The sequence below is a fragment of the Pelophylax lessonae genome, assembly GCF_965119305.1.
Source record: "Pelophylax lessonae genome assembly, chromosome: 6".
Taxonomy (NCBI): Eukaryota; Metazoa; Chordata; class Amphibia; order Anura; family Ranidae; genus Pelophylax; species Pelophylax lessonae.
In genome coordinates, this window is record NC_138773.1 from 57,247,222 (window position 1) to 57,265,064 (window position 17,843).

General features: G+C 43.9%; 1 protein-coding gene across 2 annotated transcripts in view; it reads right to left on the bottom strand.

Annotated features, from left to right (window-relative positions):
• Window positions 1-1,347: 1,347 nt before the first annotated feature.
• LOC309558225 (somatostatin receptor type 5-like) overlaps window positions 1,348-17,843 on the bottom strand; it is a 59,753-nt gene continuing 43,257 nt past the window's right edge. For both annotated transcript variants that reach the window (XM_082261252.1, XM_082261253.1), the window contains exon 2: window positions 1,348-3,115. In XM_082261252.1, the coding sequence (XP_082117378.1) occupies window positions 1,942-3,057 (1,116 nt within the window). In that variant the 5' untranslated portion in view covers window positions 3,058-3,115 and the 3' untranslated portion in view covers window positions 1,348-1,941. The remainder of the gene's footprint in view (window positions 3,116-17,843) is intronic.

Genomic DNA, 17,843 nt, shown 5'->3' on the forward strand with positions numbered 1-17,843 from the left:
TTATTTTTTTACATTAAAATTGCCTATTAGACCCCGTTCAGACAGGGCGACGTGACTTGCTGGGGCGACCTGTGAAGTCGCGGTGCACAGTGTGCACCGCGACCTCGGCGCGACATGCACAGACTTCATATAATTGAAGTCAATGCAAGTCGCCTCCAGGTCGCCCCAAAGTAGTACAAGACCCTTTTTCTAAGTCGGAGCGACTTGTGTCGCTCCTATTAGAACGGGTCCTGTGCTAATCAATGGCGAGCGACCCACCGCGACTTGTCAGGCGACCAAGTCGCGCTAGTGTGAATGGGGTCTTAAAGTGGTTTTTAAACCCTTACATATACCCAGTGAAGTAACTGGCTTCAGGTGATACACAGAGATGAAACAAATCCTCCTACATAAGTTGTACCTGTTTATTTTCTTGAAAAACAGGGGGTGGGGAGCTGAAGTTAGATCAGTGAGAGGAGCTCTGAGAGCTGATTGGAGGGAAGGGACACACCCTCCCTCACACAGCACACAGGAACAGAGCTGAGGCTGTCAATGAGCTTGAAGTCCCTCCCTTGTCACCTTTTTTCTCTTGGTGTCAGGAAAACTTGTCAGAAGTGACTCGTGCTGATAGCAAAGTAACGATGCAGCAGACACTTATGGCGCTTTTCCACTGCATGGAACCGTACCGGTTCGGCACGCTTTTGTGCTTTTCCACTGCTGGTACCGCATGGTATAGGGTCGGAACGGTTCGGTACGGTACGGTATAGGTTTGCTTTTCCACTGCATGGAACCGAACGGTACGGTACGGTACGGCTCTGAAAAAACAGTACCTACTCGATTGTGGTTCCAACAGGTACCAAACTGGTACCATATCCCACAATCCTTTGCATGCAGTCACTACTAGCCACTGATTGGTCAGAGAATCCCACCCACCCCGTTGTTATCCCACCCACTTAACTTTAGTACTACTTTAGTGGAAAAGCAAACCTATACCGTACCGTACCGAACCGTTCCGACACTATACCATGCGGTACCAGCAGTGGAAAAGCAAACCGGGTCAAGCAGGGCCGAGTAGAGCCGAGCCGGTACTTGCAGTGGAAAAGTGCCACTAGTGCTCTGGATAGAGACAAATACACACTATAGAGGAATATGCTTTGTTCATACTTCATGTCTGAGGTTTAAAACCACTGTAAGGCTTTGCAATGCCAGTGCACTCTCTTGTATTGTTTAAGAAGGTGCTACTAACTATCTCAAAAAATAGGAAAATATGGCTACAATGAGCCAGAGCCACTAACATATTTAAATTTGACTTATAAATAATTTTAAGGTGTATTTTATTTTATATTACAAAGCAGAAAAAATATAAAAATTAAATTATACATATTTCAGTGTCTTATATTTGGTAATGGTGTGCCCTGGGGAAAGCTCATATAAGGTTAGAGTAATGACAGCTTACAATATTTCACTATATAACATTCTTCATTGCATTACCTGTCCCTCTGGCATGAATAGTGATTAGGACCCAGCAAAATTTAGACATACGTAGCGCACACATTAGTATGGAAATGCAAAGTGTGTTTACATCATGATGCAGAATCCACTTCACGGATGTTTAAATCTGACCATGAGCCAGATACTTTGTGTTGCAGTGGTAATTGCCCTCAGAAATAGCTTGATGTGAATCGACTGTCAAGTGGTTCTCAATGAACCTCTGTGGGCACATTGTTCTAGGGGAGGGGGGATGGTTGGATAATGCATAGAACATGACAGATGAATGTCATTATCGGATGATGGAACCAGAAGTTACATTTTTATAAATACATCAGAATCCTTTAAAGGTTGCTAAGCTCATCAAGTTTTAAGCAGACCTCATCAAGAATCCATCCAATGCCCAATCCATAAATAGGTGAACAGATTTGCCTCGAATTCTCTGTGACAGTTACACATCAAAAGAAGGAAACCCATTCAGACCTTGCTGGTTTGCATATGCCCATTGAACTCTGAGTTACGAGACGTAAGCATCGTCTCCTGTATTCGACTGCTCTTTTCTTGCCGGTTCTCTGTCTGATCTGCATCCTTGATGCCGTTGCTTTTGCGAAGGCAGAGAACCTTCTGAAAGCTCTGCTTGAAATTGTCTGAAAGAAAACCATAGAGGATTGGGTTGGCGCAGCTGTTGGCGTAGGACAACACGACCACAAAGAAATACACCCCAACATACGCTGGCTCCTCTGGCACTATAAAAGTCAGGTTAACGATGTTGAGGATGTAGAACGGAAGCCAGCAGAAGACAAACACGGCCACGATGATGACCACCATTCTTGTTACTTTGCGCTCTGATCTTCTACGCCTGGTGGAGCCTACACGAAGTCCAGTTGACTTCACTTTGATGACGATTAGAAGATAGCAAAGGCAGATCACCAGCAGAGGTCCAAAAAAGCCCAGCACTGATGTGTAGATAATAAATGCAGTAGACCAAATGTTTACTGGTTCTGGCCAGTTTATGTTGCAGGTGTTCAAATCTTGCTGGACATCCGAGAAGATGATGACTGGTAGGACCACTAAAAAGGAAACAGTCCAAACCGTGACACTGATGAGTTTCGCCACTCGAGGTCTCCTCCACTTGGTAGACTTAATGGGGTGAACCACGGCCAAGTAGCGGTCAATGCTCATGACAGTTAGGCAAAAGATGCTGGTGAATTGGTTTATACCATCCACAGTCATCACCAGCCTGCAGAGGAAAGTACCAAAGGGCCAGTAGGAAATGGCATTTTGAGTGGCAAGAAAAGGCAGTCCCAACATAAACAGGACATCAGCCACTGCCAGGTTCAAGATGTAGATGTTGGTCACAGTCTTCATCTTGGCATAACGGAGGACAACATAAATGACTAAGGTGTTACCACTGAGTCCAATGGCACAAACAAGCAAATAAATAATCGAGATAAGTACAGAGCTCATACGTGAAATTGAAGGCTCCACCAGTGTCTCGTTATAAGTAAAATTTCGGTATGATGTTAGATTGGGCTCCTGTGTCCCAGGCTCCAGGACCGAAGCAATCGGAAGAGAAATAGGATCCATTTTCATGCTGTAAATAGCGGTTCTCAGGACAGGAAAACCATTACATCCAGGGATGTATGTTGCTCTGAAAGACAAAAACACAAATAGTTGGTACCAAAACCATTCACTCCTAGTACACTAGTAAAGGCAAAGTTAAAACAGGGCAAATCAAAGCGGAACAAACCCATTGATTTAACAGTTTAACCACTTTACCACCGGAGGATTTTCCTGCTAAAAGACCAGGGGTTATTTTGCGATTTTTTACTGCGTGACTTTAACGGACAATCGCGCGGTCGTGCGACGCTGTACCTAAACGAATTTCACGTCCTTTTTTTCCCACAAACAGAGCTTTCTTTTGGTGGTATTTGATCACCTGTGCGATTTTTTGATCACGCGCTATAAACAAAAAAAGAGCGTAATTTTTGCAAAAACAACAATATTTTTCACTTTTTTTTATATGAAATTCCCCCCAAAAAAAATGTAAAAATCAAAATTTTTTAAAATTTTCAGCCAATTTGTTTTACGCTACCTATGTTTGGTAAAAAAAAAATCGCAAAAAGCGTATTTTGATTGGTTTGCGCAAAAGTTATCGCGTTTACTAACAAAGGGAAAGATTTTTGTCATTTTTGGTGTTTTTTTTTTTAACGAGTAATGGCGGCGATCTGCGATTTTTTTTGCGGTACTGCGACATTGCGGCGGACAGATCGGACCCTTGACTGACATTTTTGACACTTTTGGGGGTACCAGTGACATTACTGCAGTAATCAGTGCTATATATATGCACTGTTACTGCAAAAATGACACTGGCAGGGAAGGGGTTAACAGTATTGGACAGGGAGGGGTTAAGTGTGTCCTAGGGGCGTGATTCTAACTGTGCAGGGACAGGTCTACTAGTGTAAAAACAAAGATCAACAGTTCTACATAGTAGAACTGTTTGATCTTCACTTTTACACAGGGAGAACTGACAGGTGGCTTGTTTACACAAGCCGCTCTGTCTTTCTCCCGCTGTACCGGCGATCGTAGTGTGACCGGCGGACATCGGGTCCGCCAGTCACACTCCCGCACTCCTCCGTGAACGAGCCAAAGCGGGCGCGCGCCTCAGCGGGCGCGCGCCCGCCCGCTATTGGCTCTGGAAGGAGTGACAGGCGAGCGACGTAGACCTACGTCACTCTGCCTGGCCGGGGCCGACTGCCGCAGTAAATATACTGTGCGCAGTCGGCAAGCGGTTAAAAGAGTTACATTCCTGGCACGTGAAAGGAATGTTAGACCCAATCCACACTAGCGCGACTTGTCAGGCGACGTGTCAGCCAGACAAGTCGCGCTCCCTTGCGGTCCATTGACTGCTACAGGACCCGTTCTAATAGGAGCGACACAAGTCGCTCCGACTTAGAAAAAGGGTCCTATACTACTTCGGGGCGACCTCGGAGCGACTTGCATAGACATTCATTATGTGAAGTCCGTGCAAGTCGCTCCGAAGTCGTGGTGCATTGGAATGCACAATTCGCCCCCGAAGTAGTAAAGGAGTCATGCCGCCCCAGTGTGAACCAAGCCTAACTGTCACATTGGGGATGCTCTCAACCAAACTGTCAAACCATCACATGTCTGGTGTCATAACTGATCACATGTGCAGCATCATGGTAGTTGAAGATCCAACTGAGACAAAGATGGCAGTTTCCTTGTCTGAAACCAATAGGAGAGTTTAGCTTCCCTTTAATAGATAATGCAAATCAACGAGGTGGAAAGGTGATCTTGTCAGCCAAGTCAAAGTGTTAAAAATAAAATAAGAACAAAGTTACAATATTTATACAAATATGACATATTGAGTTTGGTTTACTAAAGGCAAACAGACTTTTGCACTCTGCAAGGGCGTTTTCTCCAGAGCTTAGTAAATGATAGAAGCTCTGCTGAGTTCCATCATCCAATCATGTGCAAGAAAAAATGCTGTTTTTTTTTTTCCCCTGTGATTGGGCATTCTTTGTAAAGTGAAGCTTTACCTGATTTACTGAGCTCTGGAGCAACTGCACTTTGCAAAGAGCACAGTCTATTTGCTTTTAGTAATCAACCCCATTGCAAATTAATACTATGCAGTCTTTTATTCAGCCAGTAGATGGAGCATTAGTCTCCTTTTCACATATTCAGCTATTTCAGTTTCAGCTTTGCATAAAAGCGAGTCATGAAAGCAATTACTCCTCCCTCACCAGACAGCTTAGTCCCAGGTTTCAATCAGACAAAAAGGGCTGAAAAGCCAGGTGTTCTGCTGTGCCATCTCTTTAGGTGACCCAAAGTATTCTGGGTATCCTATGCAATGTAATAAACACTATATTGTCAAAAGTATTAGGACACCTGCCTTTACACGCACATTAAGGCTGGCCATTCACTATACAATTTTCTTATTCAATTTCCTTTAGATTTACCTTAAACTATGTAGTGCAAGGGCCTGTCTGACTGCATACAAATTGAAAGTGTTTAGGTTTGACCCTATATTACATGGTTTTGGTAAATCTAAAGGAAAGTTGAACAAGAGAATTGTATAGTGTATGGCCAGCCTAACTTTAATGGCATCCCAGTCTTAGTCGGTAGGGTTCAATATTAAGTTGGCCCATCCTTTGCAACTATAACAGCTTCAACTCTTCAGGGAAGGCTGTCCACAAGGTTTAGGAGTGTGTCTATGGGAATGTTTGACCATTCTTCCAGAAGTGCATTTGTTAGGTCAGGCATGAAAAGGCCTGGCTCACAGTCTCCACTTTAATTCATCCCAAAGGTGTTCTATAGGATGAGGTCAGGACTCTGTGCAGGCCAGTCAAGTTCCTCCACTCCAAACTCACTCATCCATGTCTTTATGGACCTTACTTTGTGCATTGGTGCTCAGTCATGTTGGAACAGGAAGGGGCAATCCCCCAACAGTTCCCACGTTGAGAGCATGAAATTGTCCAAAATGTCTTGGTATGCTGACACCTTAAGAGTTCCCTTCACTGGAACTAAGGGGCCAAGCCCAACCCCTTAAAAACAACCCCACGCCATAATCCCCCCTCCACCAAATGATTTGGACCAGTGCACAAAGCAAGGTTCATAAAGACATGGATGAGCAAGTTTGGGGTGGAGGAACTTGACTTGCCTGCACAAAGTCCTGACCTCAACCTGATAGAAGACCTTTGTGATGAATAAGAGTGGAGACTGCGAGCAAGGCCTTCTCTTCCAACATCAGTGCCTTACCTCACAAATGTGCTTCTGGAAGAATGGTCAAACATTCCCATAGACACACTCCTAAACCTTGTGGACAGCCTTCCCAGAAGAGTTGAAGCTGTTATAGCTGCTCAGAGCCATTGGCGATTTTGGCTCTGAGGTAGAGGGTCCTCCCTCGAAACGCGTAAGCCACATCAGATTTTGAGGACGCCATCACGCTATCCAGCAGTAGAGAAGTTTCCTGGAAGCGAGCGGTGCCCATTTCCTATATGCTTGTTCATATGCTACGTTTGTGAGTATATTGTACGCTACCCTTCTTTGATTTTAATAAACTTTTAAGTGGTAATGCACAAGGTCGGTGCGCCCTTCTCTTGTTGTTTTCTTGTAGTCCCAATACTTTTGACAACATAGACTATATTTAAATAGATAGTGATAAAGAAGATACATTATGACAGTTTCATTTTATTCATGTCAAATGTACCACTCTGCTTTTTTATTTTTCTATGATTTCTGTGTTATGGACAAAGTTCCCCATTAGTCACAAATCTCACATTACATTACAAATGCCGCCTAGTAAGAGTGACTTTAGTATTCCAGAAGTGGCACCAAGCTAGGAATATCTGATTAGCTCATATTTATTTCACTGGCATCCACTGCACAATGCGAATGACGCCTGATTTTACTCCGGCTTGGCTCAATATCGCGTACGAGCAATTCTGGCAGATAAATTCATACATGTTCCTAGTGGGTTATAATGTTACAAGTGACATCTTGAAAACAGGACATGCCAGGAAACACAATTACACCAATAAACTTTGATTTATCAAGGGCACCTTGGGAGGCTCCTGTCCCACGCCTTCAGCGAGGAGCAAATTTCCCATTCTGTATGCGCGAATGGTTTATTGCAAAAGCCAACCCTGTTCACTGAACTCTCTATGGACAGAGCAATAGCATGTGCCGTGTCTTGTATCAACTGTAAAAATTATTAGCCAACTTCTCTGAATATTGTTTACTGGGAAATTACTCCAATTTTCCATCTTTCATTTTTTTTTCGGCTGCCATTATCCACAGAAAATTTGGTCCATATTGTATTTTTAAAGACATATCTCATCCTGAATATTTATCAGTATGTTGTGCCGTGCTCTCTGCACCATGGGGGCAGGTCCATGACATCCTGTACTCACAGTAAGTCTTCAGTCTTCCTTGTTGAATGAAGCCCAGCACAGTCACAGTGTGGAAGACTGAGGACATCTTGTGGTGGAAATGAAATAATGCATGCGTAAGTGCCAGAGAGGAGGTGAGTATTGCAGCTTAAGCTTTTTTTTTTTTTTTTTTCATAATGCTTAGGGTCCATTCATTTAAAAAAAAAAAAAAAAAAAAGAAAAAAAAAAAAAACAGCCCTAACTGAAGAAGAAGAATTGTAGACGGATATAAAATACTAGCACTCACCCCAGTGAATTAAATAAAATGATTCCCAAGGGCTCATTTACACTTGCTTCAACTTTAACACACATTAAAGCGCCTACTGCTTCAACATACTTTTTTTTATGTGTTTTTTAACCGGTTGCCGACCGCCGCACGACTATATACTGCGGCGGTCAGCCCCGGCCAGGCAGAGTGACGTATCGGTACGTCACTCGCCTGTCACTGACTTGAGAGCCAATTGCGGGCGGGCGCGCTCCCGCCGCGGCTCGTTCACTGACAAGTCAGTGCGTGTGACCGCCGGTCACACTAAACAAGCCGCCCGTCATTCTCCCTGGTGTAAAAATGAAGATCAGACGGTTCTACTATGTAGGACCATTGATCTTTGTTTTTACACCAATAGCCATGTCCCTATACAGTTAGAATCACGCCCCTAGGACACACGTAACCCCTCCCTCTCCAATACAGTTAACCCCTTCCCTGCCAGTGTCATTTTTGCAGTAACAGTGCATACTGATTACTGCAGTAATGTCACTGGTACCCCCAAAAGTGTCAAAAATGTCAGTCAAGGGTCCGATCTGTCCGCCCCAATGTCGCAGTACCGCAAAAAAAAAAAAAAAAAATCGCAGATCGCCGCCATTACTCGTTAAAAAAAAAACACCAAAAATGACAAAAATCTTTCCCTTTGTTAGTAAACGCGATAACTTTTGCGCAAACCAATCTAAATACGCTTTTTGCGATTTTTTTTTACCAAACATATGTAGCATAAAACAAATTGGCCGAAAATTTTAAAAAATTTTGATTTTTACATTTTTTTTTGGGGGAATTTCATATAAAAAAAATTTGAAAAATATTGTTATTTTTGCAAAATTGACGCTCTTTTTTTGTTTATAGCGCGTGATCAAAAAAATCGCACAGGTGATCAAATACCACCAAAAGAAAGCTCTGTTTGTGGGAAAAAAAGGACGTCAAATTTGTTTAGTTACAGCGTCGCACGACCGCGCAATTGTCTGTTAAAGTCACGCAGTAAAAAAATCGCAAAAAACCCCCTGGTCTTTTAGCAGCCAAATCCTCCGGGGCTTAAGTGGTTAATGCTTCTATACTGCATTTTGTTAAGGTTTAGAATGCACTGTGTTGATTTTCTATTTGTTTTAAAGGGACCCAGCAAATCCCCAGCTCAGTAGTACCCCCACTCAGCAGATCCCCAGCCCATTAGTACCCTTGTTCAGCAAATCCCAAGCTTATCGGTACCCTCGTTCAGCCCATCCTATGCTCAGTAGTACCCCCAGCTCTGCTGATGCCCCATTCAGTAGTATCCCCAGCTCTGCTGATCCCCTACTCAGTAGTACCCCCAGCTCTGTTGATTTTCTGGTTTGCTGATACTCCTCTATTTCTGTTCCCCATTTACCTCCTGCTATATTGCTCCCATTGCGCACCATGTGTGACATATGCTAGTTTTTCCTGCTCTGGTCCCCCAGCTTTGCTGATCATTTGCTGCTCAGTTATCTCTCCCTGGTCTCACGCTCAGCTCCCGCTATTTTGCTCCTATGCTGCACAACACCTGTGACATATGCTAGTTTTTCCTGCTACAGTCCCCCAGCTCTGCTGATCCTCTACAGCTCAGTTCTCTCTCTGGTCCCCGCTCACCTCCCTATATATTACTTCTATGCTGCACAATATGTGTGACTTATACTAGTTTTTCCTGCTCCGGTCTCCCAGCTCTGCTGACCCATGGCAGCCAAGTCCTCCCTCTCTGGTCCCCACTCACCCCCACTATATTGCTCCTATGCTGGACAACACGTGTGACATATGCTAGTTTTTCCTGGTCCGGTCTGGTCCCCTGGCTCTTATGATCCTCTGCTGCTCAGTCCTCTCTCTCTGGTCCCTGCTCACATCCCACTATATTGCTACTATGCTGCACAACACGTGTGACATATGCTAGATTTTCCTGCTACTGTCCCCCAGCTCTACTGATCCTCTACAGCTCAGTTCTCTCTCCGGTCCCCGCTCACCTTCCACTATATTGCTCCTATGCTGCACAACACGTGTGAACAGATGCTAGTTTTTCCTGCTCTGGTCCCCCAGCTGTGCTGATCCTCTGCTGCTCAGTCCTCTTCTTTCTTGTCCCCGCTCACCTCCCACTATATTGTTCCCATGCTGCACAACACGTGTGACATATGCTAGTTTTTCCTGCTCCGGTCCCCCAAAGCTCTGTTGATCCTCTACCGCTCAGTTTTCTCTCTTCTGTCCCCGCTCACCTCCCACTATATTGCTCCCATGCTGCACAACACGTGTGGCATATGCTAGTTTTTTCCTCTCCAGTCCCCCAGCTCTGCTGATCCACTGCAGCTCAGGCCTCTCTCTCCGGTCCCTGCTCCACCTTCCTATAGTGCTTCCATGTTGCACATCACATGTGCCATCTGCTAGATGCAATCTGGACCTTGCTCACCTTTTTGCTGCTCCATGCTGCACACCAGATGTGACGTCTGCACCAGACACTCCCAGAATTTATACACATGAACCTGAAGTGACTGCTGATGATGTATCTGGTACGCTTGTTGGTTTCCCAGTGCATCCTGGGATATCACATGCCTGCAATACCTCCAAAACAATGCAAAGCTAATGCTGAATAAAAGCCCCTCAAAAGCTGCAGGTGCTGTAAGCGAGCGATGTCATAGACTTCTATGGAGGTTTTGGAGATGCTCTGAAGCACCAAGAAAGCAACATAGGGCATAATTTTTGAAGCAAAGCAAACAGCTCTGTAAGCTTGCCATTTTATTTAGTGACAGGTGCTTGATTGGCATTCAATGTGTTTTAACTGCTTGTCGACTGTATACTGTATATATAAGATGGCAAAGCGGCTCTCCTGTGCAGAATCACATACCTGTAGGTTATTCTGCACTTCCAGGTCTGAGGCGCACGTGCACCGCTGGCAACCCACTCCCGCTGTGATCGGACACAGTGGGAGCAAATAAGCAGGTCCAGTAGATTGTTCCTGAGAGATGCAGAATAGCGGTCTGCCTATGTAAACAAGGCAGACTGCCAGTCTATGAGAAGGGAAGGTAGTGATCCTGTGTTTCTGCTAAGCAGGAACACAGATCTCTGCCTTCTAACAGTACAAACACCTCCCACACAGTAAGTAGGCACTCCCTACGAACACATTTAACCCTTTTATCGCCCCTGATGTTAACCCCTGGTTCCTAAAAAGTGTTAAAAGTGTCAGTTAATGTCCAATTTCTCTGCCCCAGTGCTGCAGTCCCGCTATAAGTCGCTGATCCACACCGTTACTAGTAAAAACAATAAATAAATAAAAATTCCATAAATCTATTCCTAAAATTTGTAGACACTATACCTTTTGTGCAAACCAACCAATAAATGCTTATTGGGATTTGTTTACCAAAAAATATATGTAGCAAAATACGTATTGGCCTAAAGTTATGAAGAAATTCGAATTTTTTTTCCTTTTTTTGGGATAAGTTTTATAGCAGAAAGTAAAAAAATATTGTTTTTTTTCTTTTTCTTTCAAAATTGTCGCTCTTTTTTTGCCTCCATTTATATTAGAGCCCATTCACATTAGCGCGACTTGTCAGGTGACTTGTCAGCCTGACAAGTCACGGTATGTCGCGGTCCATTGAGGAGCACAGGACCCGTTCTAATAGGAGCGACACAAGTCGCTCTGACTTAGAAAAAGGGTCCTGTACTACTTTGGGGAGACGTCAGAGCGACTTGCGTAGACCTCCATTATGTGAAGTCTCTGCAAGTCGCGGTGCACAGCGGTGCACGCGACTTCACAGGTCACCCCCCCGAAGTCGTGTCGCCTCAATGTGAATGGGCTCTTAGTCTCCTGTAAAGATTACAGGCAGCGCTATAGGCCATTCAAAATGTACAGGGCTGACCTCATCAGTGTCTTGATTTCCTTTCATTATCCAATCAGAGGCTGAGGCGGCCCTTAACTAAGCGGTTTTACTTTCACTGCAGCTGACAAATGTGAGGACAGATCTTGGCAGTGCTGTCTGCATTAGAATTCTGGGGTAAGATGTTTCACACTTAGCGGTATATTTTAAAAATATTGCAGAGTTATGTATCTGGTGAAACCCTGTGTACATTTGTTCTGTGTGAATTGGGGCAAATTAAATTGAATCAGGCTATTTCCTTTCCAGGTTTAAAAGAGAAGAATGGGGTTTGGCGTTTTCCCTGAATTTATACTTACCTAGGTGAATGCAGCATCTGTTCCCCAGCACCTCTGCACGGAGAACTGAGTGATCAAACACCGCCGATCGCTTGGTTATGACAACTCCCCGAGCAGAGAGCTGCTGACTGTCAGTCCCCGCTCTCCACTCTGCCTCCTCCTCACTCACTGGAGCGGATCCCGACTCCTTGGTCATGATGATGCGGTGCCTAGAATCAAAGAAAACAAAAAGGGCGCACCGACCTAGCGCATTATCCTCAGTAGAAGGCTTTATTTATGTAACAATAAAAAATGGCTACTCACAGACGTAGATGAAAATACATCATATCAAGCTAGATTGCTCCAATGTCCGGGTGTAGTCCATACAATCGTTCATAATCGATATGATGACGGCTGACGCGTTTCGAGGCCTAGCCTCTTCCTCAGAGCCACCAGGGCGCTAGGTCGGTGCGCCCTTTTTGTTTTCTTTGATTCTAGTACCGGTGGACTACCCCAGTCCGATATGGGCAGCAAGACTTAAGCCATTTGAGAAGCCAGTTGTGAGTCCCGTGAGGAGTGTGGTCGAGGGGTTTGGATACCAAGCGCAGGAGGAGGGTGGTCACACCCTATTGGTTTTTGATGCGGTGCCTAGACTGACTTCTGTGACGTCAGCAGACTTCAGCCCGCTGTCTGCTGAAAATGGGTCACAGAAGTGCAGAACAAACTGCACTCCTGTGATCTATAGGAGATGTACAGCCAAACTGTACATCTCCTTTAATGCGCAATTCAGGAAAATACTGCTTTATGGCCACTAGATGAAGCAGACAACCATAACACATAGTACATAAGAATTAATTTCCTATTTTCTATGATCAGCTCCATCTAGTGGCCATTATGGTTACTAGATACAGCAGATGACCATAACACATAATACTATCTATTCCCTATTTCCTATAATCAGCACCATCTAGTGGCCATAATACAGTATTTCCCTGATTCACATATTCAACCTGGAGAAAGAATAACTTAATAACATTCGACTTTGTCCATATTTGCATAGAACATGCAGTTTAACAGGTTAAATAGCTAAGCATTTCTATAAGTACACCCCTAACATATTTCAGCTGTGAATTTAGCCTTTTGCATTTCATTCTTATATCTTTTCAGCATCCTTCAAACTGATTACCGAGTGCCACTATGTAAAGATGTCCTGGCTATAGCGACAGTTTCTTTCTTACACGTTAAACCTCCCTATTATTTTCACAAGGGAAAAGTTGGTCTCAATTACGCGGCACTGACATCAGTTACATAGCAACATTTGCAAACGGCCAGCGAGAATCATCTCGCCTCATTCTGTGCGGCTCGGTTCCAGTCTGCGCTAATTGCTGCTACCAGGCTCATCGGTGACACAGCCTACAGCATGCCCTGCCAACTCATTCTATATGTTCTTGTGACTCATCAGGATTCCTGGAGACAATCGTGTCAAATTCTAAGCGGCGGGAAGCATCTGTCCGCTGGTTCTGTCAAGTGCCTAGGATTGCGAACCAGACGTACAGATTAGCTCCATGCAGAGGACATTGCCCCATACAAACAGAAATCTGGGACTTTGTGAGATGAGACCTTGGACGCCCACTGTGAAAATTGTTAAAAATCTTCGCAGACTATGGTGCCAAATTAACAGCTTAGAGTGATATTGTTGTGTAAAGTCCAGCCACGCTCGTGTTTAAAGTATATAAATCCAATAACAGAAATGTAATATATTTTAGCTTGCAAACCCTTAGATGCCATGGCTGCATTTGTCTTCTTTCGTTTTTTTTTTTTTTGTCCATTGTTTTCAACCAGTGGCGGCTGGTGCTCCATGGGCAGGGGGGGGGGGGTTGCGGGCAGACGGACCACACCATCCCCCCCTTCCCCCCCCCGGACCACACCAGCTCCAGCCCGCACTGTCCTCCCCCCAGCCCCCCGGTCACCAGCTCACTCACCCTGGGCAGGCGGCGGTGGCTTCCCCCCCAGTCTCCTCCCTCCTCCTTGGCCAATAGCATGGCTTTTCCTTTCGGCCAATCGGGAAACAGGTCTCAAGACCCGCTTCCTGATTGGCCAGGAGGAGAATCAGTGTGGCAATAGCGAATATTCACAACTGGGTTGTGAAGCCTATTAGAGCCTCTGGCTCTAATCACGTGCTTCAAAAAGAAAAAAAAAAAACATTGGAATCCATGCGTCCAGCGCCCTGCATGTAGATTAGGAGGCCGGACGCATGGATGGGGTGGCGGCGCCCCTGCGCCCCCAATGGATGGGCCGCCACTATTTTCAACTATGATCCAGTAACACTAGATCCTAAGGAGACAACCCTTACTCACTGTACAGTATCTATGAAGGTGCAGAGTTGTCACCTCAGTACAGGAAGTGTGTTAGGCTATCAACAGGACACCTCCCCTAATCTGCTCTGTAGTTCATGAGACAAAAGTGGGAAAACTGATAACATTGTCTGAGATTGTAGCTCGGTGCAGAGGAAGTTACAAGGACACTGGATTTATATTACATTTTCTGTTTTTGGATTTAGATACACTTTTACATTTACAGTAAAACCTTGGATTGCGAGCATAATTCGTTCCGGAAGCATGCTTGTAATCCAAAGCACTCTTATATCAAAGCGAATTTCCCCATAAGAAATAATGGAAACTCAGATGATTCGTTCCACAACCATTTATTCATAAGTCCTTCAGTTTATAGTCCATATAAAAAGATTATAGCATTGTGATAGGTTGCATAAAATGTCCATCCACAAATAGCCGCTTCCATAAGGGAATAAGAAGCAAAATCCAGCAGGAGCTACAGAGTATCAAAGAGAAGAGAGGCGCCTCAAGTGTAGCAATATGGTTCCATTTAATGAAGGTACAACATTTAGCAACTCACATGGTTGATGAATAAAACAGGCACATCTAAGTATGCAGGCATCCGGGGTAAAGCTGTCCACATAGACTATCTTCTGCACCGCCGGCTGCCAGTCTGTAATCCTGACTGGGAAGACCACCCTGCAGTAAAGCGATCTGAAAGCGAGGGGCAGCATGGAAGGGATGACGTAGATGGCGGTGCAGAGGACGGTCTATGTGGACAGCTTTAGCCTGGATGCCTGAATCCTTAGATGTGCCTGTTCCAATCATCAACCATGTGAGTTGCTAAATGTTGTACCTTCATTAAATTTAACCATATTGCTACACTTAGAGGCGCCTCTCTTCTTTTTTTATACTTAGCTGTGACTTGAGGCTACTTGTATATCAAGACATCGCTTGTAAACCAAGTCAAAATTTATTAGAAAATTTAGCTTGTCTTGCAAATCGCTCTTAAACCAAGTTACTCTCAAACCAAGGTTTTACTGTATATTCTATTATTACAGTGGTTGTAAACCTCAGTCATGAAATATGAAACAGCATAGCCCCCTAAAGCAGAGATATGCAAACTGTGGCCCTCCAGATGTTGCAGAACTACAGGTCCCATGAGGCATAACAAGACTCTGACAGCCACGAGCATAACACCCAGAGGCAGAGGCACGATGGGACTTGTAGTTTTGCAACAGCTGGAGGGCCACAGTTTGCATATCCTTGCTCTAAAGCATGTACTTGTCTCAATTAAGAGCACTAAGTGTAATTTCTGTCTGCAGAGTCACTTCTGACACCAAAAGAAAAATGGTGACAGGGGAGAGAGTTTCTGCACACAGCCTGTGATTGACAGCCTCAGCTCTGTTCCTGAGTGGAGAGCTTCCCTCCAATCAGCTCTCTTCACTGAGATCTGCAGAGTGTAAGTTCAGCTCTCCGCCCCCTTTTTTCTGACATCTCAGACAAGCTTTATAAATTCTGAATTTAGAATGGCTTTAGAGAAGAGAGAACTGCAGATAGACAGGTACAACTTAGGTTAGAGGATTTGTTTAATCTCTGTGTATCACCTGAAGCTAGAGCTGCACGATTAATCGTTAAAAATTTGCAATCTCAATTACTCTCCCCCCTCACGATCTTATTTTGGCGTCCTTTTTTTCCCACAAACAGAGCTTTCTTTTGGTGGTATTTGATCACCTGTGCGATTTTTTGATCACGCGCTATAAACAAAAAAAGAGCGTCAATTTTGCAAAAATAGCAATATTTTTCACATTTTTTATATGAAATTCCCCCCCAAAAAAATGTAAAAATCAAAATTTTTTAACATTTTCGGACAATTTGTTTTATGCTACCTATGTTTGGTAAAAAAAAAAAAATCGCAAAAAGCGTATTTTGATTGATTTGCGCAAAAGTTATCGCGTTTACTAACAAAGGGAAAGATTTTTGTCATTTTTGTTGTTTTTATTTTTTAACGCGTAATGGCGGCGATCTGCGATTTTTTTTGCGGTACTGCGACATTGGGGCGGACAGATCGGACCCTTGACTGACATTTTTGACACTTTTGGGGTTACCAGTGACATTTCTACAGTAATCAGTGCTATATATATGCACTGTTACTGTAAAAATACACTGGTAGTGAAGGGGTTAACTTTATTTGGGAGGGAGGGGCTGTGTGTATCCCTAGGGGCGTGCTTTCTACTGTGATTGGCTGTGGCTTGAGCTGTAAGGACACTGATCAACGGATCTACATAGTAGATCCATGTGATCAGTGTCTTTACAGCGAGGAGAATGACAGGCAGCTTGTTTACACAAGCTGCCTGACATTCTCCCTCTCCCCCGCCGATCGCCGAGTGGCCGGCGGACATCGGGTCCGCTGGTCACACGCGCGGGGGGGTCCGTGACCACGCGGGAGCGCGCCTCCTAGACCCTCACAAGCAAGCAACGTAGCCCTACGTTAGTTTGCCTGTGAGGGGCTGACCGCCGATGTAGATAGTCGTGCGGCGGTCGGCAAGTGGTTAAAGACTAAGGCCCCTTTCATACTTGTCCAACTTGTCCTGTGATTTGGGACTGCAAAAAATCGCATGGCAAGTCGTTCTTCATTATTACCAATGAGTACCATTCATATATGTGCGACTTGAAGTCGCACCGACTTCAAAGTAGTCTCTGTAATACTTTTGCAATATTTTGATGGGTTTTGGAGGTCCAAAGACATTCAAACCCAGTCACACTTGCATCAAAATCACGGCAACAAAGTCACGGCAAAATCGTGCAACTTTAAAGATCAACATCCGTGCGACTTTAAAGATCAATATTTAAAGTTCAACATTCGTTGCTTACAAGATAAAATCTGTATTTTTTGCTAGAAAATTATTTAGAACCCCCAAACATTTATTATATATATATATATATATATATATATATATATATATATATATATATATAATTTTTTTTAGCAGAGACCCTAGAGAATGAAATGGCAATCTTTTATGTCACACTGTATTTGCGAAGAAGTCTTTCAAATGCAGTTTTTTGGGAAAAAATACACTTCAATTAATTAAGAAAAAAAACTAAACAGTAAAGTAATTACAATTTTTTTTTGTATAATGTAAAATATGATGTTACGCTGAGAATCGTGATTTTTATTCTAAGCAAAAACAATCGTAATTCTCATTTTATTCAGAATCGTGCAGCTCTACCTGAACCCAGTCACTTCACTGGGTAAATGTAAAGGTTTATAACCATTTGAAGTGCTAATTAAGCCTTGGTTCACATCTATGCATGCCTGTAGGGCAACCTACCAGTGGGCAGACCTATCCACATAAAAAAAATAAGAAAATAAATCCCCAACCCTTTTGTAAAAAGGCGCCAAAGTGCACCATATTGTGCTGCCGCACCATGAGGTTTGGCATGCAAAAATGTGCACGGCTGCCAATGCTTGGGGGGTACCATTAGGAATTATAGACACCACAGCATATCTGCTAAAAGGTATCATGTTTCTGTGCATGTCAGGAAAGCACACCATTTTGCATGCATTTCCAACATAGACACATAGATGTGAACCAGGCCTTACACCACAATCCCTACATATAGTGTGTAGTTCTGGATGCACATTTACTTTACATGCATTTCCAATGCATTTTTCTTGCAGTGTGTTTGCAGTGTGCTTTTTA